Source organism: Henckelia pumila, chromosome 4 (genome assembly GCF_033568475.1).
Source record: "Henckelia pumila isolate YLH828 chromosome 4, ASM3356847v2, whole genome shotgun sequence".
Lineage (NCBI taxonomy): Eukaryota > Viridiplantae > Streptophyta > Magnoliopsida > Lamiales > Gesneriaceae > Henckelia > Henckelia pumila.
The window spans coordinates 77,397,804-77,420,000 of NC_133123.1; the positions used below are offsets into that span (position 1 = coordinate 77,397,804).

General features: G+C 32.1%; 2 protein-coding genes and 1 long non-coding RNA gene across 13 annotated transcripts; all 3 read right to left on the bottom strand.

The window, feature by feature from the left end:
• Window positions 1–845: 845 nt before the first annotated feature.
• LOC140866734 (uncharacterized) lies at window positions 846–1,767 on the bottom strand. Its single transcript, XR_012144966.1, has 2 exons — window positions 1,580–1,767; window positions 846–1,018 (listed from the first exon to the last, which is right to left on the bottom strand). It is a non-coding gene; the product is annotated as an uncharacterized lncRNA (long non-coding RNA).
• A 1,118-nt stretch (window positions 1,768–2,885) lies between these two features.
• LOC140860093 (cellulose synthase A catalytic subunit 6 [UDP-forming]-like) lies at window positions 2,886–10,863 on the bottom strand. 11 transcript variants are annotated; one of them, XR_012143594.1, is made up of 9 exons: window positions 6,471–10,863; window positions 6,057–6,365; window positions 5,870–5,973; window positions 5,606–5,789; window positions 5,042–5,170; window positions 4,131–4,232; window positions 3,521–3,577; window positions 3,393–3,425; window positions 2,886–3,098 (listed from the first exon to the last, which is right to left on the bottom strand). XR_012143594.1 is itself a non-coding variant. In XM_073262871.1 (8 exons), exons 2-4 carry the CDS (start codon window positions 6,532–6,534, stop codon window positions 5,167–5,169), a joined length of 252 nt encoding a protein of 83 aa, XP_073118972.1. In that variant the 5' UTR covers window positions 6,535–6,716; window positions 10,614–10,859; the 3' UTR covers window positions 2,886–3,098; window positions 3,393–3,425; window positions 3,521–3,577; window positions 4,131–4,232; window positions 5,042–5,166. The 11 variants fall into 11 exon arrangements, 8 of the variants coding, with proteins under 8 accessions (XP_073118972.1, XP_073118971.1, XP_073118970.1 ...); XR_012143593.1 differs by having other exon boundaries at window positions 5,606–5,973; window positions 6,057–6,380; XR_012143592.1 differs by having other exon boundaries at window positions 5,606–5,973; window positions 6,471–10,862.
• Window positions 10,864–12,647: 1,784 nt separating this feature from the next.
• LOC140864661 (CBL-interacting serine/threonine-protein kinase 5-like) lies at window positions 12,648–14,240 on the bottom strand. Its single transcript, XM_073268954.1, has 2 exons — window positions 14,180–14,240; window positions 12,648–13,927 (listed from the first exon to the last, which is right to left on the bottom strand). Exons 1-2 carry the CDS (start codon window positions 14,238–14,240, stop codon window positions 12,648–12,650), a joined length of 1,341 nt encoding a protein of 446 aa, XP_073125055.1.
• Window positions 14,241–22,197: the final 7,957 nt, after the last annotated feature.

Sequence of the window (22,197 nt, forward strand, 5' to 3'; positions counted from 1 at the left end):
TACTTCACCACATAGAAAGTATCCATGCGAGACCCAGCCCATCCTCAATCACACGTCCATGTGTGAGGCTTTTGGGGATTGGAAGACACCGTTGGACAAGTTACAAGGGATCACCTGTATTTTTTCTCAGACAATGGAAGTGTCCTTTGTTATAGATATACATGGAGTCTGAATAATTTATTGTTTCATGCTCATTCACCAAAGGAATATGGCCCGAGAAAGAGGTTAAGAAATTTTGTCATAGTAAACATCAAATTATGAAGGCTAGAGTTTTTTTTCTTCCATCATCTACCACAATTTGGATGACAAAAAATGCTAATTTTTGACAATTTTTGTATTAACCAAAAAAAGATTTTCTTTAAAATTAAGGGTTTAGGGTTTAGGGTATTAAAACTATTGTCAGTTCTTAATTCATATTTTATTATGAATTATGTATAATTTTGCGTGATTTCTTACCACAAGTGTACGGTGTCAAGTGTTAGTACGTGATAAACTGCGGATATCGTCCCACAAAGAATGAACAATTTGATATTACACTAAATAATTGAAACTAATATAGTCTTAATCATATTTAAAACTACATAATGGATTGATTTTTAATATCGTCACAGATTAATTAAAGATTTATTTGTCTATTTGGCTTCACCAAATTCACACAATTGTTTTCTCATCATTGACCACACTATCATTTCTTTCACTACTTTGACATGACAAAGTGTTTTTTCTAATTAAAAGATTACAAACAATTTTTTTAATAAAAATTACATACATTATGCCATAAAACAAACAAAATATCACAAAACACAGTAATAAAAAAACTTAACAAAAAAACAACCCGCCAAAAAAAAATAAAACAAACCTACAAATTAATTTAAAATCGTGCATTGTTCTCAATGTACAAAAAACAATAAAAACATAGGGCTGCAGATACCTCGGGCGGCGACCATCAGTAATCGCCGCACTCTCCATCTTCGTATGAATAAGTGGCGGAACTGTAACTCTGGGCTTCAATAAACAACTAAAACTCGTATATAAATAATATTTCAATGAAATCATGATCAGACATGCAAATCAGTGTTTACGAAACCAGACCGGACAGGTCGGTTCTACCAGGAACCGATGGCCTGATCAGTCCGGACATATGTCAAAACCCGAAAAAGTGGTTGAACCGGAAAAAACCAAATCGAACTGGTAAAACCGGCCGAAACCGGGAAACCGGCCGATTAGTAATAACCGACCGGTTATTATATTTAAAAAATAAAAAAGAAAAACTGTAATCACTCGGGTCCAAATTCCAAATTCTATTTGATAATGAAAAAAGACACATAAACAAATAAGAAAACAAACAAATAAAGACCTATATGCTTCCAAATTCCAAATTCTAATTGATAATAAATAAATAAATAAATAAATACTTCTAAAAAAAATAAATAAATAAATAAACAAATAAACAATAAAAAGACAAGAAAGACCCGTATGGCAATTCAACATATAAATAGAAGAAAAAATATTTTCAAAAAAAAAAAATAATTGAAGAAAAGTAGGTTACAAAATCTGTCCAAATATGATCTTAATTTACCATAATCAACGAACTGCAGTGTATCTGCGGCGAAAGTGGTAATCTTGAAGTGCATAGTTTAAGATCGAGATTCGAGAGAAAACAGGGGAAAAAAAGGAGAAGAAGAGGACGGCTGAAGCTTGGAAGTTGAGAGTTGAGATTGTGATTTGAAATATAAATATAAATAAACAAGTAAGTAGAAAGCCTACCCTTATTTATTAAGATAAGATTTTGGGGTTATTACTTATTAGTTGATTTTTGGATATTATATAATAACATACTATAATTCATATAATAATCTATTCAATGTGATTTTTAATTGGATATTTGGTGAAATTTTCATTTTAAAATTTTAATAAAACCTATGAAGTAATTAATAATAAATATATTAAAACTTTATTTACTATATAAAATTATAATATTTATTTTTATTAATCCGATTGAACCGTCCGATCGAACCGATTGAACTGTTTATTAGTGGTCGATCGGTTCGATCACCGGTCCGATTATAAAAACATTGCTGCAAATTCAAATATAAATTAGCAAAAATTATGAATATATATAATTACTAATAAAATGATATAATGCTTGAGTTGTCTCCCAAAAAGATTTGTTTATAGTCATCAGCCTGACTGTACGCCAGTGTTAGCACGTCATTGCTACTTTGTTGGAGATCATGTTCTTCTCTTTCTCCCTCCAAACCTTCTTGATTTGATCCCTATTCTTCTTGAACTTCTTCACTATCCTCATCATTATGTCAGACTCTTTGCTTTCCTCTCTGATCACTTCAATTTTGTAACATCGTTCAGTTTTTCTATCTTATTTTAACTTTCGCTCCTCTTGCTCTTTCTCTTGATGGATTCTTGAGTCAAAACCATTTAAGGTGATTTTTTCATCTTCAATTTGAATAGTCACTTCACTTTTTTTTTTCACATCGATCTTCGCTTCTCCAGTGGCTAATAAAGGTCGTCCCAAAACTATAAGAAAATGGGGATCTTCTTCGACCACTACAAGAAAAACGCAAAAAGACAACGGATAAAATCCGTTGTCGTAAGGGATTAAAAACTGTTGTAACTGATGATGTTGTTAAAAGTGCGCCCCTACGATAACGGATATAATCTGTTGTCGTTTCCATCAAAGACAACGGATATAATCCGTTGTCTTTGATGGAAACGACAATAGATTATATCCGTTGTCGTAGACACAAATCCGTTGTCTTTGAGGGAAACGACAACGGATTTTATCTGTTGTCGTAGGAACGTACTTTTAACAACACCATCAGTTACAATTATCGTTTTCCATATAAAAAACAAAAAAAAAAATAATATAAAAATTTCAATATTATAAATAAACCAAAATTTCAAAAATAAAATTTAATATACAATTTTTTAGTATTACAAATCACTCGAAATTAAATTCTAATGCAATTCACACTACAGAAAAATAAAAAAATTCTGCCAGAAAAATTCTAATGCAATGCAAGTTGTTGAACATCTTCTAGCGGATATTCGACTACCATGGCTTTTAAAGGCTCTGCAACCTGAAAGATTATTTCATCACTGAATATAAAGATAAGAGTAACAAACACAGATTTGCTTTGAAAATGAAATCGTTAGATACAAGATAGAACTTAGAACATTAAATGCACTACGTAGTAAATATCACCCTTTAGAGGATAAACATAAAATGAATATGGATGCAAACCCAGCAAACTCGTCAAAAGACTCATATGGAGGAGATAGAAAAAAAATGCATGGATTTAGTTAATCATCTCTAATCACTCCGAGCATGGACTAGAACAAAGAGTAGTACGAAACAGGGGAAGAAAACATACCGGCTGCTCTGTGTAACAAACAGAGCAAATCACCTACAATATTAGCAACAATTTAAATCAATGTTCAATAAAATCCTATACCAAGAAGATTGTACAGTAGGAGATTAAAATTTCTTTGAGAAACATACTTGCTTCACATCGTACCGGACTATTTCATGGCGATCAAACACATAACGCAGCATACCCTGATGATTCATAAACACAAAATTAAAGCCTTGAAAACCAAATCAGAAACATTGTTTTTCTCCATCGTTCAGATACAAAATTTCTATAAGATTGAATTAGGGACAAATATGTCCACATTTCCGCCTAAGAATAGGATGCAGAGAGGAATAATAGTTTACCGCTGCTTCATTGTGACTTTGGTATTTACAAGCTTAAATGAAACAATTTTCAGATACTTGTACAATGTTTATTGTAATTTAATATGCTTGCCCAACAATGATTACCGTATCTTTAACAATAGATTTCTTAATTGATTCTTTTAAACACAAGTCTACTGAATATTAATTTTATAATAACCTCAAAAAAGACATAGATTTAATAGATCATCGACTCAACCAAACGGGAAGCAATAATTATCAGAAAAACACAAGAAAAATATTAAATCTACCATTTCAAAAATATGTTCAGAAAATAGATATATAAAGACCGCAAACTGAAAAATAAGCTACCATTCATAGCCAAGTTAGCAATAGAATATCATATATATAATGAAATTTGAGGAAAGCGAAGCACCTTCAGCAGCTAAATTGGCTAAATTGGCCACTACTTTGACAGCATGGATTCAGACACTTGCATCGTCTGACTCAAGCAACGACAATATCTTTTACAATCCAACTGCCAAAATAAGATTTTGATAAGCAAGTCTCAAGGAAATTTAGATGAATGAAATGAAATAAACAAAAAATAGTACATTGTTCATGAAGGTTTGTAATTGATGCTCTTTCTCCACCACTATCATCTCTAAATTGTAGATGATTAAGTGGAGAAAGGGAATTTAAGCCAAGTAGAGGGTTTGCAGAGTTTCCTCTGTTGAGAGAGCCTCTAGATATCACAAACAAATAAAAATCAAGCATAGAATGTCTGTGTTAAACATGGGAAAATCTGAGAGAAGAGGAAATGGCTGTAGAAATCTCTACAGATGATTACATTCTAGTCATCTGTACTTTGATGGGGTCAAGCTCTTATCATTTGTTTGATTTTAAAAAAATAACACAGGGATGCTCAGCCATAGAAATGTTAAATTTGATAAGCTAAACGAACTCGAAATACATAGCACGAAAGTGCAAATGTGATTTAATAAGTGTTATATATATGGGCTAATTGAATCCACACCCCCTGTGAAAAGTCTAAAAGGCATAAAACCCCCTGTGTAAAATTAATAGCATGTTAGACCCTATGTTTTAAAAAAAATAGCATAAAAACCCCTATGAGAGGGTATAAATGTGCCCGAGTTTGTATAACATAGGGGTGAATGTGCTACATTTTAAAAAACTGAGGGATGCATTAACCTATTAATATTTCTTAAGGGGTTTTATGCCTTTTAGACTTTTCACAGGGGATGTGGATGCAATTAGCCCTATATATATAGCTACCATTCAAATATAAAATTTCCAATGAAAGAGAAAATAATAAAAAAAACATACCTGATTAGCCTCGATAGTCAGTTGTGCAAATTGACTTCGTAAAAGTCTCCCTTCTTCAAATTTCATTTTCTGATGGCTCTCCTTTTCCAGTACTTGGTGAAAATTCGAAACATCTGTGTTTCCCATCAACTGCAAATATAAATGTGTTATATGCATAATTCAAATATAGATCCAAGTCAAAAAATTACAATTTCTGTAAATATCCACCTAAATAGTTGCAGATATAAATGTGTTATATGCATATGGAGTTCTCAAGGCTGTGTTGCTAAGGGCCCAAAAGAATGCTCCAGTAGTAACTCAAATCCACACAAACTCGAGTCAGAATAGATAACCATGTATTGTCATGTATTTAACTATTTATCTTATTTTGTTAAGATTATTCGCAAACAGTACAGGTCCGACTCCAACAGGAGGATAATATGTTGGTATTCCAGAAAACCTAGGAAATATGATACAAAGACAAAACTCATAGGAGCTGAAGCACAACATGTGGACAGCCCCTGAAATAGGGAACATAAACATGGGACAAGCTACTGGAACATTTTAAGAGAATTTTTTGCTTACGTAGGCATATCAGGGTCCAATTCACTCCCATCGAAGTCCTCAGAATCATTATTCCCTAGAAGTTTGACCATCTGAAGTTTCTCGCTTTGCCTCTTCTTCCAATCCTCCATCCGATCCTTCCATGAAACACTTCCATAACCATATAATGCTCTGTATTTCTCTGGAACCATAGGCCGGGATGGCACTGTACATCATAAGTATCTATTAAAATCATGCGCACACTCACATAATTTGAAGTAAAGAAATCTGTATAGAAGAGATGACTCATTGATGCGCTAATGCCCCAGGAGACGATAAATGTATCCCATTCACATCATTCACAAATGGGGTATTATAATAGCGTGATGATCATAAGAAACTTGAGCATCCTAAAAAATTATAAAACCAAAAGTCATGTACTGTGCAGCAATCTTGAGGTAGAAATAGAAAAAGGGGCTAATTTTTTAAACACCTCTTCACTATAAGTACAGATAGGGATTTCAAGAACTTGGGACAGGCCTGAGTTTCTTCCTTTCTCTCATACACATAATAGGTATGTATTTCCTTGTTCAACTTCCATTGCAAAAGTATATGATAAATGAGACACACAAAAAAAGCTGATTAAAATGTCCTGATCTTTTCAACTTTTGTAGTCTCTAAACACTCGTATGTTTCTCATAACATGGAAACAAGGGCCCTGGCTTCCGGTTTATCGTGTTCCCATCCGACATATTCAGAGGCAATCCCATGCTCTCTCCTTGTTTCTCCACTTGTTCAATATCTACATTCCACCATTCTCCGGTAACACAAAAAGTGTAACAACTCAACAAAATTCATCAAGAAAAAAAAGGGATCAAAATACCAAGAAATAAAGAAATATGCTCACCTAACACGATTACTTCTTCTCTATCAGGTTGAGGGAAAGGGAAAGGAGTCCATTGTATAGGCATAATCACAATTGCACCATAAACAGTGGCCCGCGCTCAACCAAAAAATATGTGCATGCCACCACAGTGTACCTCATTGTCCTGTAATATTGAAATCATACACATAGTTCTCTGTCTGGATTGAACCCTGAGTAATATAAGTCGGCCCGTCCGCCTAACCATTTCTATACTGCTTCGGTCCATGCCTACAAGCCACCATCATTAAAATGAGCGCTTATTTCAACTTATGATCAACATATATTAAGGGGATGTACCCTATTTTTCTTACCAGTGAATGGACATATTGTACTGTGCATAGTTGGTTACATTGAAAAAACTCATAGTAAATTTCCAATAATATTGCTAAATCAATTCCCTTTTTGATATTTACTACACTTTTGAATAATTCAAAGATTATAAAATAATTAAAAGGAAAATCCCCAAACCACTAATACCTATTTTCTGAGTGATAAAGTGAGGAAATAAAAGAAAGATTAATGACTTGACCGAGTTAGCGAAGCTCATAGTGAGCGAATGCACCATCTTGTGGAGGCTGCCCCTCATCAGCAACAGCGAGTTCCGGCCCAGCAGGTTCTTTATCAACCCGGGCTAGCTCGACTCGAACAGCCGGCCCTCGTTCTGCAGTATGAGCCGGTTCGTCTTTGGGTTGGCTGAGAACACAGTCGGCTCCTCGAACACATGCGTGGTGAATACGGCGTCGTACCTCGCCACCCTGTCATCTATGAACGGCTTCGGGTTCTCCATCTTGTAGGCGGAGATCAGCTGCAGGGTCTCCCCCAAGAACGGCAGCCCCAGGTTCCCCAACGGCAGCCAGATCTTCCTCCGCGTCGTGGCGCGTAGGACTACATACGAGCAGAGACAGAGATAATTGGACAAGCGGGAAGAGGATGAAGAAGATCAGAGATAATAGCACCAACGAAGCACACGGGAAGAGCTGGGTTGATTGGGGCGGCGGGTTAGGGCTAGGGATTGGTTTCCCCTTTCTTTTTCTTTTTCTTTCTGGTGTTGAGATTTCGTGTTGCCCTTTAGGTGAATGGTTATTTCTATGTTCTTAATTTAAAAAATGAAAAAAAATAAAATAAAATAAATAAAATAAAAAAGGAAAGACAACATTCTAATAAAAACCGTTGTCGTAGACCCAAAAAAACACGCACATAGACAACGGTTAATTAAAACCGTTGTCGTAGATCATAAAAAACCCGCTCATAGACAACAAATTTTAAAATCCGTTGTCTTTGACACATATAAGAAAACGGTTTTTTAAAAACCGTTGTCGTTGTTCATTAAAATACTGCCAACAACAACGTTTTTACTAAAACCGTTGTTAAAAGTCCAAAGACAACAGTTTTTTTAAAAAACCGTTGTCTTTTAGATGTTGTTGAAACCAATATTTGTATGCATTTAAGGCGTAACAAGTATTATGTCGGCAAGAAAACCGAGTTCTTCTTGGCTCCACATTGTCCCTCTGAATTGGTAAGGAATCTGAGATTTCTTCCGACCACACACTACACACCTGATTTGATGGGGAAGCTGAGATTTCTCCTGACCACACACTACACGTTTGATTTGATAGAGAAGCCGATATGTCTCCCGACCACACACTACATGTCTAATTTGGCAAGTGAGTCAAGGCATCCTCCGACCCAACATTGCACGTCTAAATTACAATCAACTTTTCTCATTCAATTCTTTTACATTTAATTTATTGACTTTTCATCTTTTCATGATTTAAAACTCCCTGACTTGAACATGATTAGTTTGAAATTTTACTCACACGAAGGATGAGAACGACAAGCTCCAAGATACGACTTCAAATAATGACATAAAACTTTGAATCATGGATGAATGATGTATATGTGGGTGCCCCTAAACATAAAACCCTCTTTAAAATTTAAAAAAAAAAAACCCTCTTTAAAATCTTAGACTTATCCCACTAATGAGTCAATAAGGGCGTTTGGACCATACGACCATATCCGAATGACCTCCTGTAAAAATCGAAAATTTCCTATTTAAGGTGAAGATTTTATTAAATTATTTATGTTATGAAATAATTAGTATATCTTGATAAATAGTTTACAAAATATTATAAGATCTGGATATAGATAAAGTAAAATCTTGAGAGATATAATTTTCATTTAAAATTTGATTATCAGTATCTTAGTCAATTTTAACTTCTTTTGGGTGCCTATAAATAGTGGAGCAAACCATAGGAATAATCACTCAAAGTTTTCTCTAATTTTCTCTCTTAATTTTTGAGAATCTAAGCTAGTAAATATGGGTACATTTCTGTCCAATTTCATCTCCATATTCTCGAGGTTCAAGGCTTATATTCTGAGTAAAAGGAGTTGGCCCCTTTCCCTTCTTCATACACGTGGATTTGCATTAGGAATTGAGAAGAGATAACGCTCAAAGGTCAATCCAACAATCGCCAATTTCAAAAATTGGAATCTGAATTTTCAAGAGTTTTGCTTCTAAGTTTCGGTTCAGGCCTTGCCAAGTTATTGATTTATATACACATCTACAGTAAGTGGAATTTTGTTTTAAAATATTATGTATGATTTAAAATTTCGATTGTTCAAGATAATATTTGGAGTTTTGCTATATAATTCTTGTTCATGATGATTTTTGTTAAAACACTGTTTTGACACTGTTCAAGTATGAGTTTTCTCAAATGAATATATCTATATATATGTATTTTTGGTATGATCGGTCGGTCCTCACTTGCTGAATATTTCCCAAAACGCTCACCCCCTTACCTTTTTCCTCCCAGATGATGAAGATGAAGACTTAGATGAGCAATAAAAAGATATGTATTGGGATGCTGAGGAAGATAATTTTTGAGTTTTTATCATTATTATTCTTATTTTTAAGTTGTAAGACGCTTCCATAAGTTTATTCTATATTTGAGAATTTTGAGTTGTACAGAATATTTATTATGAATTTTATTTATGAAATAGACTGGTTTTAGTTAAATTTTGTACTAAGAGTTTGGTTGTTTTCGAATTTTATTTGAAAGCAACGGCGATGTCACCAACCCCGGGCGCGTGGCGTGACACCTCCTGTTCAAACAGACGCCTCGTATAAGTCCTAAACCATCTCAAGGATTAGTCTTTAACCTCCAAAGTAGGCCCGAGCAGCCCGTTCACTTTGAGTTTTCGGACAACCCTAAACCTTCCCGAAAACTGCTCTAACCACCTCAACTTGATTCAGCCATATCCTACCTGAAACTTATCTGAATTGCGCCCAATTTGACCCGAAAAGACCCCAACATTCTACAATTGAAGTATGACCAGGACACCCGCTGCCCAGCCCTATAATCCAACAATCAAAATTAAATCATAGAGGTCAATCGTAGAGACGATAAAAATCTGTACTAGACCTCGCTTAACTTAACTCCTTTCAAACATTTCAATGATTGTCTAACACACCTTACGACCTACGAGACACCACCTGGGACTTTTTTTGACCAGCATATGACCCTTAAGCCAAACCTCACGCCCGAAGCTAGCTCAAGTCAATGGTTAGCCCGAGTTGCCTCACCCAGCCTAACCGAACACCATGACCAAGTTCTTAACCAACAAACCTACAAATCCATCCATTCCCACCTATCTAAAACTCATACAAAACCACATTTTCACCCCCTTTCATCCAACATGGGCATCTCCCCAACACCATTCATCCAAATTTTCAGAACTTAAGCCCAAATGCCTCAATATAACATGCTGGATTTTAAAATTTCAATGTGCAACTTCAAGAATTGGACCATACATAATACATAACTTAATTACATCCCAACACACATGCATGAGTTAAATATCACATGACAAAATTGAATTTTTCTTCAAATCTCAAAATACAAGCATATATTCATCAATAAAGTTTCAACCCAAATCAATACATAACTCATTCTAGCAAAAAAATAAATGGAAATTTCGAAATTCCTACATGACACTTTGCTGCTTTTTGAATAGAAACCAAGCGATAAACATTTTTAAATGGAATAAAAAATCAAAATAGTAGTATTTTTAGGGCAAGAATCATAATATCTATGCTTGGTAGTTCAAGAAATGATATAATATTACCCAGGACTTGAGATGCACAAGAAAATGGAAGAGAACAAGTTGGGATGACCGACTAACAAGAGCTTCGACCTCGAAATGACAACCTCCAGACGGCGTGGTGGTGGGGGCTGGTCGGCGGCGGCCGAAAAACTCAAGGGGAGAGGGGCCGACGGGATTTAGTAGAGAGGAAGGGTACGGTACTGAGGCGGCGTGCTTGGGGTTAGGGTTTGGGTTGAGATTTATGTTATGTTAATTTTATATTTTGGGTGTATAATGTGTGTATGTATATGTGTATATATGTATAAGTAGCTGTGTGAGTGGAGGGAATTAAAGGTGCTACTCTCACTTATAAAAGTGATACTCCCCCACTATAACATTAACACTATTAATTTTACACTTAATAAAATTTTTAAGTTTGAAAATCCTAAAATTAAAATATAAAAATTTAATTTTTTACTAGTCCGGGTTTGAAAATTATAATTTTGAAAAAGTTTTAAAATAAACTCAAGAATGCAATAAAAATTTTTTAGGCACCTGGAAAATCCCAAAAAAAAATCAAAAATATATTCTTAAGTTTTAAAAATAATCAAAATATTTTAATAATAAATATTGTTACCAATCAAAATTATTATTACCCAAAATATTTTATTTAATTTATCATAAAATTGAATAATAGTTTTTAGATTATCATATAATAAAATTCACTAATATTATATATATTATAATAAAAGTGATATATATATATATATATATATATATATATATATATTCTCGGATATGAAGAAGATGATGATCAGGACTTGGTACGATTGTAAAGATGAGGATGAAAAATCCTGAAAAAATATCTATAATGAGGAAGGGAATGCAGATGAAGTTTGAGTTTGGAAACGAACATAGAGATAGAGAATGCATATATACCCACCCTTACCCCGCCCCACTCTATTGTTATCTATATATGTCCAAAACCAATCTCAAGGAAAGTTGTTTTACTTTTATTATTGTCAAGTAAATATATTAATAGAAGTGTTGCATCATGCCTATTAGTTGAGAAAGTTTATATTCGGTGTTCGGCACTTCACCGCGTAGAGAGTCCCTGCAAGGACGCCCTTTCAGCTGAGTTGTTTCTTTATGTTAAAATTGAATTTTTTTTTCTAAATTGAATTTTTTTGACATATAAACATTAATTTATATCTTTTTGATATAATATTTTGAGACGTTATTTGAATGATTTGATATTGAATGGTTGTATTTTCGAATGAGTGTGTCTAGTGTATTTATTTTATTCTCATTTCTTTAAATAATACAATTTTGATTTTATAAAATAATGAAAATCAAATATGATACTGAAAATTATAAAATATGATGAGTAAAAGAAAGAGAGAAATGCAAATTAGTTTTGGACTCTTCAGTGGCTTGAGTACGTATGTGCCTAGTCCATTACTTTTTAAACATTCTATGAATAACTTGAGAGAGAAATATTATTCACAATTGGTATTTCATCGAGTTAAGACGATATATATATATATATATATATATATATATATATATATATATATATTCAAATGTTGTATTATATTTTATTACTATGTTAAAAGAGTCCCAAACATAATGTAAATGAATATGTACTTCATTATTTAATTTAATTAAATTGCCTTCATAGTAATTAAGTTATTAAATAATTTCATAATAAAATATATCATTTGAACAAATTTTTTTGTGTCGTGTCAACTGACTATAACGATTTACGAACTAACAAACTTTAGAACAAACATATATATATTAATTTAATAAATATAATTTGTGTTGCACACGTCTTGTTTAATTGTAGCTGAAGTTTACGAAGTCAAAAGATCAACTTGCATCAATTAAGCACTATTATATACAAATCATGCCAAAGAAAATAATTAACCCTCAATCCGTTACATCAAAAAAGAAAAAAAAAAAAAAAGTCCGTATATGGCAATTCAAGGGGATATTAAATTAAATACATGTGTGTTACCCTAAAATGGGTGTTAATCAATTACATGGAAAATAAAATTATAAAAATGGAAAAAATTATTGCTTGGAACATTCTTCTACTTCACCAAATAATGGGTCACCTTGCCATGTCCAAACAATGTCCTTCAACGCCGGCCTAAACTCATCCTCACGAAACTTAATGTACTCCAACGTGTCACCGGAAGACTTCGAAAGCTCGACCACGGTCACCTCCGGCGCCACCTTAAAAACCTCGGCGGTGAGCGACAATCTCCCCTTCCGACCTTCGGTGGTCCCCAACAACCTCAGCTTGAAATCCTTCATCCTCGCAACCTTAAACCCTAGCTTCTTCGCCACCATCTCCATCTTCCCCATGATAACTTTTGCCGGACACCTCGACGCGAATGTGGACCCCACCTTTCGCTCGTCCTCGAACATGCTCGACAGGTCGAACCCCGTAGACATCGACGAAATGAACTGGAAAGCGTTGAGGAATGCCGGCGAGGACGGGGACTTTTTGATCGTTGACGTCTCATGCATGAACTTCTCATCTTCGTCGAATTTTTCGAATAATGATTCTTGCATGGAGAATGCGTTAGGTCTCTTGAACCCTTTTCTAAACCAATGTGCCCTCATTATCCCTTGGATCCCGATCCTTCTACTAGGGTCCGCAACCAATACCTTGGATATAATCCTTCTTGCATCCGTCGAAAACCACGGCGGAAACTCGTAATCCGCTCGGAAGATCTTCTTATACATGATAGAAAGATTATCATCTTGAAATGGAAGAAAACCCGCCAAAAGAACGTATAATACGACGCCGCACGACCATAGATCCGCCTTGGCTCCGTCGTAGCCTTTGGTCTTCAAGACCTCCGGCGCAATGTACGCCGGCGTCCCACATTGAGTGTGAAGAAGACCGTCTTTGCAACGGTGTTCGTACAAGGCCGACAACCCGAAATCGGATATCTTGAGATCCTCGTTCTCGTCGAGGAGGAGATTCTCCGGCTTGAGATCGCGGTGGATGACTCCGCGGCTGTGGCAGAAATCGACGGCGCTGATGAGCTGCTGGAAGTACTTCTTGGCCGCATCCTCCTTGAGCCGGCCACGCGCCACCTTGGCGAACAACTCGCCGCCGCGAACGTACTCCATGATTATGTAGATCTTTGATTTCGTGGCCATTACTTCTTTGAGTTCGGCGATGTTGGGGTGGCGCACCAATCGCATGACGGAGATCTCCCTCTTGATCTGCTCCATCATTCTTTCGCTTCGGATAACCTCGTCTTTCTTGATAACCTTAATCGCCACGCACTCGTCGGTGGCCAGGTTTTTGCCGTAGTAAACTTTGGCAAATGTACCTGAAAATATATATATATAAAAGTTATGAGAAAATTTTGAAATCTAGACGTGTGCATGTTACGTTGTATATATATATATCGAAAATATATAATGGAGGAAAATTTCGGGTTCCAATCTTATAAATGATGAGATATATAGACGTTAAAAGATCTTGTATCCATCTAAACAAATTCTCTATAATTAAGTTTAATTTAAACATTATTAAGGCCTAACTGAATTCAGACAGCATTTGTCTTAAACAATATATATACCTTGGCCTAAAAGCTTTCCCATCTCGTATTTCTCAAACAGTATTTTCTTGTCCCCGCCCATTGAGTTAACAACAATATGAATCAAAATCTTGAACTGGGATTAGTAGTGATTCAGTTCTAGAAATCTTGATATCGATATCGAAAAAATAATGGTCGGATCGAGGAATTAATTCAAGAGAATTAATCAAGAAATGAACCGGAGAAACACCATAAATGTGTGCTAAAAGAATTAACACACGTAAAAATGGGGCCGGGTACACGCACAAAAGACACATAAGTGTGTGGAATGAGGGGGAGTTAGAGGGATATTTGTAGCTCTTGGATGTGAATTAAATATTGGTATTTATAAAGTAAAATATAATAAATGGGGAGTTATGGATAACATTATCTAAGATATGGTTGAAAGTTCAAAGTCACGAGGAAATATTAATGCCAACTCGGTTTTTTTTTTAGAGGCTGTGGTGTTTGTTGATAGAAATTCGTATTTAATATACATGTAATACGTATATATGATCCCAAGAAGCCATGGGGTTTGTTTTAGTGGTTACCATGTACAATGTATCATACTAATATATATACACATATACAAATATTAAAGTGTGCGTTTACAGAATCAAAATTTTATCTTGGGCCAAGGGATCCACATGTATTAGAATTTTTAATGATTTATTATATATATATATATATATACACACACCCCGTATCTAACAAGAAGTTTGATTAATAGATAATTTTAATGAAAACGTAAAAAATTTATGTCGAATTTCTGAGAAAATATATATGATATGCATACATATAAAAGGATTTTTCATTTAAAGAGAACATTAACGTATCTTGTAGATCTGCATTTGATCATGTCATTCATGAACTTTAAGAAACAATATTAACAATTACATGTCCAAAAAAAAAAAGACCCTATAGCAATAAAATTATATTTCTTCAAAAAAAAAAAAATTATATTAATTAAGGTGTCATTTTCCGTAGCTTACTCTATGGTGAGTCAGACTATTTGACAAAATAAAAATATAATCATATTTTATGGAACAGCTCAGAATTTCAACAAAGTAATTAATGTTTGACTCGTCAAAATGACAAGTCATTATTATCTTTTTTTTAAAAAAAAGAAGAATTCAAAGAAATATTTAGAATAACTTTATATACATATGCACACATATTTTTGGTGCAACAGAGAAAAGCGAAAGTAACGCTTAGCTACTGTGATTTGAATTATATCAAGGGGAAATCAATATTATGATATATAATTTTTAATAAAATGAAAAACGTTGGATCCGACACATTACACATATAATATACTATAACATAACTCTCAAACTTTTTTTCCAGAAAAATATATTATGCTTTGCACAATTAGAAATTTGTTATGACGTGGGGCGCAGTATAGTCATCTTAATTTAATTTAATTTAAATATAGAAAATTTGAGTTGTTCGACTACAAGTTTACCAAATCAGAGGTAAAATTATTTTAATTTTTAAATGTACAGGAAATTACAAGGAATATTTAAATAATTTAGCAGTAATGTCAAATTTTTAATTTTGTATTAAAATATATATATACATATAAATGACTCGCAACCCGATTAATTACAATAAAATACCTACCTTGATGATATCAGATTTAAATTTGACATTTCATTGTATAGCTTAATTTGGCATTTTGGATTAATTAACTAACTGATTGCACGGAGAGCCAATTACATTTAAAAAAAAATTATATGCAATTATTTACTGATTCACTCTCTAATTTTTTTAGAATATATATAATATATAATACATTACATTTTTATATTTACATCTAAATTGTCCACATTGAACAATTTCAAATCCATTTGTATATTTTAAATCTTCCTATTATCAAAAGATTGAGGAATTCTTGTTCCGTCTTAAGGAATATTTGGAAATTAAAAGATTACAAATTAAAATATTATAGTTTTGTCGTATAGAAGAATTAGAGAAAAATATAGTATTTTCAAAATATATATATATATATATATATATAACAAAAATCAAAAGTGAGTACCGGTGATAAATAAAATGATTCTAATATCAAATTTTCACTAATTAAAATCATTTGTATAGAACGTCCGTCTCCCTGTGCTTTGGATTTTGTTACACAAATAATGATTTAAGAAATATATAAAATTGATTTTTTCCCCCCAAAAATAAGTATTTTTTTTAATGTTTGTAATCACTCCCTTAATTATATTGTTAAATAATTGATTTTTATTTTATTCTTCTTGGAACTATGTAGATATATGGATCTCGAAACATGGAATTTAAGTAGCCTTGCTTGCTAATTGGGAAATGTTGGCTAAATTACACCTGTTATACGTACGCTAACGATTTTTTCAATTAAATATTAGTTTTCAAAGGATGACGATGAAAGCTAGATGCAATGTGTGGATTTAAAATGTCACACTTGGAATTTGTTGATTTCTTGATATTTAATTTGTTCAATTGACTAGAAATTGAATAACTTCGCTCCTGTCACCTACCTTGAGACAAAATATTTTGCTTTTTTTTTCTTCTTTACCTCGTCTGTCTTAAATATTAAAAAAAACATTTTTTTATCCATCATAAAGTGTTCATTGTGTCATGATGTTCTCTATTCTTTTATCAATGCTCATATTCACGGTATATATATTCTAGTTATTTCAAAAAAATTGTTATACCATATTAAAACACTCATTAAATGAGGATAAACTGAGAATTTTCTTTATAAAACTTATCCTTCTAATAATGTTTTTAAAATTTGTGTGAAAATACGTTCATGTAAGCTTATAATTAAGGCAAAAACTCCTATGAGACGGTCTCAATGGTCATTTTTATGAGACGGGTCTCTTGTATGGGTTATCAATTAAAAAATATTACAATTTATGCCAAAAATTTATTATTATAAATATGGGTAGAGTTGACCCGTCTCACGAATGAGACCGTCTCACAGGAGTGTTACTCATTAATTAAATATATGGACGGAGAGAGGTATTGTTAAGAACTTGAGAATTGAGATTAGGGTTTCGTGGTCATCAATTGAGGTTGAGATATATTACTGAACATTTAATTAAACTAACTTTTAATTAATCGGTGAAATTTAAAATGAAGTTACGATTATATCTTAACTTAATTCCCAAAAAAACCAAAATTATAGACAAATTAGTCATTTTACATTATCACTTTTTTTTAGCCATTAGATTTTATTTTATTTACCATAATGACACTCGCTATCTTTATTTGTATTTTAAATTTATTAGATTAGATATTTATCTCTCTAAAACTTTTAAATATCTAATTCATCATGTGAGTTATAAAAATAATATTAAAATTAATTAATATAAAAAATTTATGTATATACACGCGTCGCGTGTAAAATTAAAGACACTAGTAACGAATAAAATTACAAGGCCACATGACTTTGTGTACGTAAATTATATGTTAAGAAACAATTAGAGTAGTCGACCTAGAAATAGGAGAAATTACCGGTGATTGTGTTCCGTTATACACGTACGCAATTTCCCGAGTGTATATATATGGGGCCTTATGATATGTTTAGGGGTGGTTCGATACGGTATGCGGACTCGATATTTCAATATCGATATCGTATCGAAAATTTTGGTATATCGAGTATGGCATAAACTCATACGGATACCGTATCGAATATCGAAATTCGGTACGGTATCGGTATGATACCGTGTATGCCGATTTTTTTATACTGTTTTTTTAAAAAAAATATCGATATACACGGTATCGGTATAACGATTTTTTTTCGATATACCGAAAATTCAAAAATCTTATACCGATACCGATACCGATACCGATACCGAAAATTTCGGTATCATACCGTACCTAAATTTAAGGTATACCAAAATTTCGATATTTTTGAATTTTTTTTCGGTACGATAAAGGCGGTATGACGGCATTTCGGGATTTTTTGCTAGCCCTAAATATGTTTATCGACCATGATCGATTCTGCTCAAGAAAATAATAGTTTGTCGACGAAATGCATGAACGAATAACATCAGAGATCATCGGAGATTTTCTTTTTTCTCTAAACAAAAAAACCCACGACTATTCTATTTTATATACTTGATAAACTTGCGAACTAACACAAGAAGTTTTCTTGATTATTTTGATTCTTATCAACAAGAATAGCTCAATAACCCGTTGTGATGTTATATCAGTTTAATTTAACTAAAGAATTACCAAATTTATCAATTTGCATGGTGTGAAAGTAAATAGTCCATATCCATCGACCAATTCTAAGTAATATGGAATCCATACAAAAATTTCTCTAAAATATGAGTTTTGTAAGTATGTCTACCACTAGGATATATATGAGATCCAAAATTAATATAAACACGGACTGACAAAATTTTTTTAAAGTTTTTGACTTTGAAATTTTGTGATTCAATTCGATATGAGATGATTGAGTTATAGCTCGAATCTGGATCTTGTCACGGGTCAAGGTCGTTTAAAAGATGGGCTGGGCCACAAATTGGGCTTCGATATGGTCCAGTATGATTTTAACTATTAATTGGCCCAATTACAAAATTTGGAAAATATTCTTTTCTTCCATTTTCAAAACTTTAATTTTTCATGTATTTGGAAATTGGCAAATTTATGTAAACCGCTAAATTTGAAATTTGGAATAAATGAAGATCTTAATTAGAAACATAGGTCAATTTTGGTGTTCTTTTTTTAATATATATTTTACAAAAAATACATACATTTTTTGATTGATGAAAGGTTTTTTTTTCCTTTTGTTTTTATTTTTTAAAAAAATTATAGAAGCGTCTATATCAAAACATACTCAATTATTTTTTAAAAAAATTAATAAATAAAATATATATTTTTAGCGAAATATAATTGAATTATTATTATGAGAAAGGGGCGGTGGGTGCATGAATTGTGAGGTAGGTGGGGCAAACTAAAACCATGAGATGGTCCCAATGGGGTCACTAAAAGCGGGATAGTGACCCAACAATTTACGGATATTTATTTCAAATTAAAACCAAAGGTGCCAATTCAAAGTCTACTTCCTTCTCATTTCGGATTATATATATCTTTTTTATTTGATTTTGACCCTTACTTATTTTTATACTAGCATGTAACGAAATTTTTTTTATACTTAATTTAAATAAAAAAAATCTAATAAATTTATAGCAATAAAAATAATTTCTTCTGTTAAGAATGGTAACCCTAAGTAGTTAAAACATCATCTCTCCTATTAGGTATTTCCTATTCCATTAGTTTTTTTCAAATAATTTGGAATTTTAAAATAGATAAATAAAATGATTGTATTATATATTAAATAGAAATAATTAAATGAAAAAATAAATAGAGATAGTGGAGAGAAACAGTTTTAGTGTGTGTGTTTTTTTTTTTAAATATTTTTAAATATTTTGGCATACCAAAAGACTAACTAAAGGTCTCTTGCATAATAATAGTAATAATAGATATATTCATGGCCAAAACAGGCGTTGCATATATATATATATATATATATATATATATATATATATATATATAATTGGCATACCAAAAAACCAACTAAGGGTCTTTTGCATAATAATAGTAATAGATATATTCATGGCCAAAACAGGCATTGCATATATATATATATATATGATAAATCGAAAGCATAAATATATATATTTTAGGTGTTGATTATTTTTATTGGGTGAGAAATTAAAAAATATGCGTGGATGTTTAATTTGAATGGAAAATTGAACAAGTAATGATGAAATATTTAATTAAATTTGTAATTTGTAGTATATTTCGTCCTACAAAATGACATGGCATGAAAGATATTTGTACTATTTTTTTTATAAAAACAACTATACTATTCGCGGGAGTTTAACTTTAGATAATAGTATATATTAAATTTGATAACCATGGTTCATCCTAAAGTTGTAGTTTTGATAGTGGTCTTCTTTATATACACTTTCTTTATTTCATAACTTAGACTTCCATAATTTAAACAAAGTTTTTTAACATCATGATTTTTTTTACTTTAAAAAACTACTCCAAGGACTACCGGAAAGTTTCTAAGCAAATCTCACGTTGTAAACTTATGATTAGGGATGAGTTTTCGATATACCGTATCCAAAATATTTGTATGAAAAAAATTTATACAGATATCGATATCGAAATTTTGAAATTTTGGTATGGAAAAAATCCATATTGATACCGTATAGATACCGAAAAAAATTCGATATACCAAAAAAATGTCTAAAAATCAAAAAAATTTCAGTACGGTATCCCGAAAAATTGGTATTTTGGTTCGATATCCCAGCCCTACTTATGATATAGATGTTTAACACTGAATTTGAGGAAACACCTAAAATATTTGATAGATATTGCTCATATCCATAACGTGTATTTTTTTCAGAGCTCATTATATAAGAACTTTATAATCAAGTGTATAATTTGATTGGGGTGATTTTGGGATGGGTGACTACCTAATAAGTTTTTTAAAGTTTTGGGACGGGTGACTACTTGGGAAGTTTCTTAAAATGCGTGTGAGTGACAATATAAACTTGTTAGAAAGACACATTAACGATATGTTTGGATGCCTAAAAAATAGAATTGGATTTTAAAATCATGGAATTCAATTTTCATTTTGGTGTTTGGAAAAAAGTTAAAATGCATATTAAATTTAATTGCATAAATTTTAGGAAAGTTATATTTTGTAAAAAAATGTTAAGAAAACTTAAATTTATAATTAAAGTTTATAAATTTATTATTAGAAATAATTTTATTATTTTTATAAACTCAAATCCGATGAAATCCCATGAAATCCGACTAATTTTGTTAAGGATTTCATTTAGATAAATAAATCTCATGAAATTTCATCAAATACCAATCCTGTTTTAGAATTTCATTTTGCCAAACACTAAAACAGTATTTGCAAATCTAAATCCCACCAAATTTCATCCAAATCTCGTGCACCAAACATAGTGTAAGTGTTCTTGACTTGGTGTGATCCTGAGATAAATGACCTCTCAAAAATCTTTAATTTATGAGTAAGAACGTAAACACGTGGAAAAAACTCATATCGTCACCGTGGTGGCATTTGTCAAATTTGATACGTTTATAAATTTTGTTTGAATTTTCTTTAGTCATGATTTTCCACATGTTCACGTGCCACCGTAACCGTTGATTCATGATCCGTCACATCTAATCGTGGCTTTTGCAGATGGTCCCATTTTTTATTTTATTTTATTATTTTGTCAATTACTTCTTTAAAAATAAAAACAATGTCTTTCTTTCTCCACAGCCAAAATAAACACAAAAAAAGGAAGTTTTTTCCCAGTTAAGTTTTTTCCAACCAACAATTTTACCAAGCTGCATTTAAAAAAAAAAATTAAACTGAATTTATTACTAAATACCACGTAAAATTACAAAGAAAATAAAGAAAAACACAAGAATAACCCGGTCTTCGTGACCAATCATAGAACCAATTGCCTTAACTAATACATGAGCTGCTTGATTCGCTGTTACGAACAAAAACAAAAGAATAAGAATGTAAATTTAACGCAAGGATTTTACAATCTTCAAGTATGAAGTCAAACTAAAAACATCGTATGTCTTACTTTTTAGAGCTTCAATGACCAAAAATGCATAATTATCTGATTTCACAAAGATTTTGATAAATTTAATTTTTTTAGACAACCGAGTGTTTCACCAAGATGGATTTAGATCCACGAGAACGAGAATGAGCTATATAAATTTATCTTTCTAATTTAATATAATCAAAGTTTATTTTTTTTCTTTAGCCACATGTTGTGGCTGGAGGTTAGGCGGACTCCTACTAATTTATTCAAATAAAAGGAAAATACAAGAGAGAGACTAGGCCAAACCTCCTTGGAAATTACATAGAATTCAAATAAATAAAAATTTATTTTTTGTGTGATTCAATATAATTAACTATTATTTCTACTCAATTTTAGAAAAATAAAAAGTTATCAATTCATAAATAATATTTCTCAAAACTTACAAAA

Bases quoted from the DNA above. Each gene is read 5' to 3' on its own strand.
- LOC140860093 (XM_073262871.1), bottom strand. From the start codon at position 6,534: ATGCCTATACAATGGACTCCTTTCCCTTTCCCTCAACCTGATAGAGAA. The intron at 5,790-6,470 runs GTGAGCATATTT...TATGATGTACAG, and splicing joins AGAAGAAGTAATCGTGTTAG to TGCCATCCCGGCCTATGGTT.
- LOC140864661 (XM_073268954.1), bottom strand. From the start codon at position 14,240: ATGGGCGGGGACAAGAAAATACTGTTTGAGAAATACGAGATGGGAAAG. The intron at 13,928-14,179 runs GTATATATATTG...ATATATTTTCAG, and splicing joins GGGAAAGCTTTTAGGCCAAG to GTACATTTGCCAAAGTTTAC.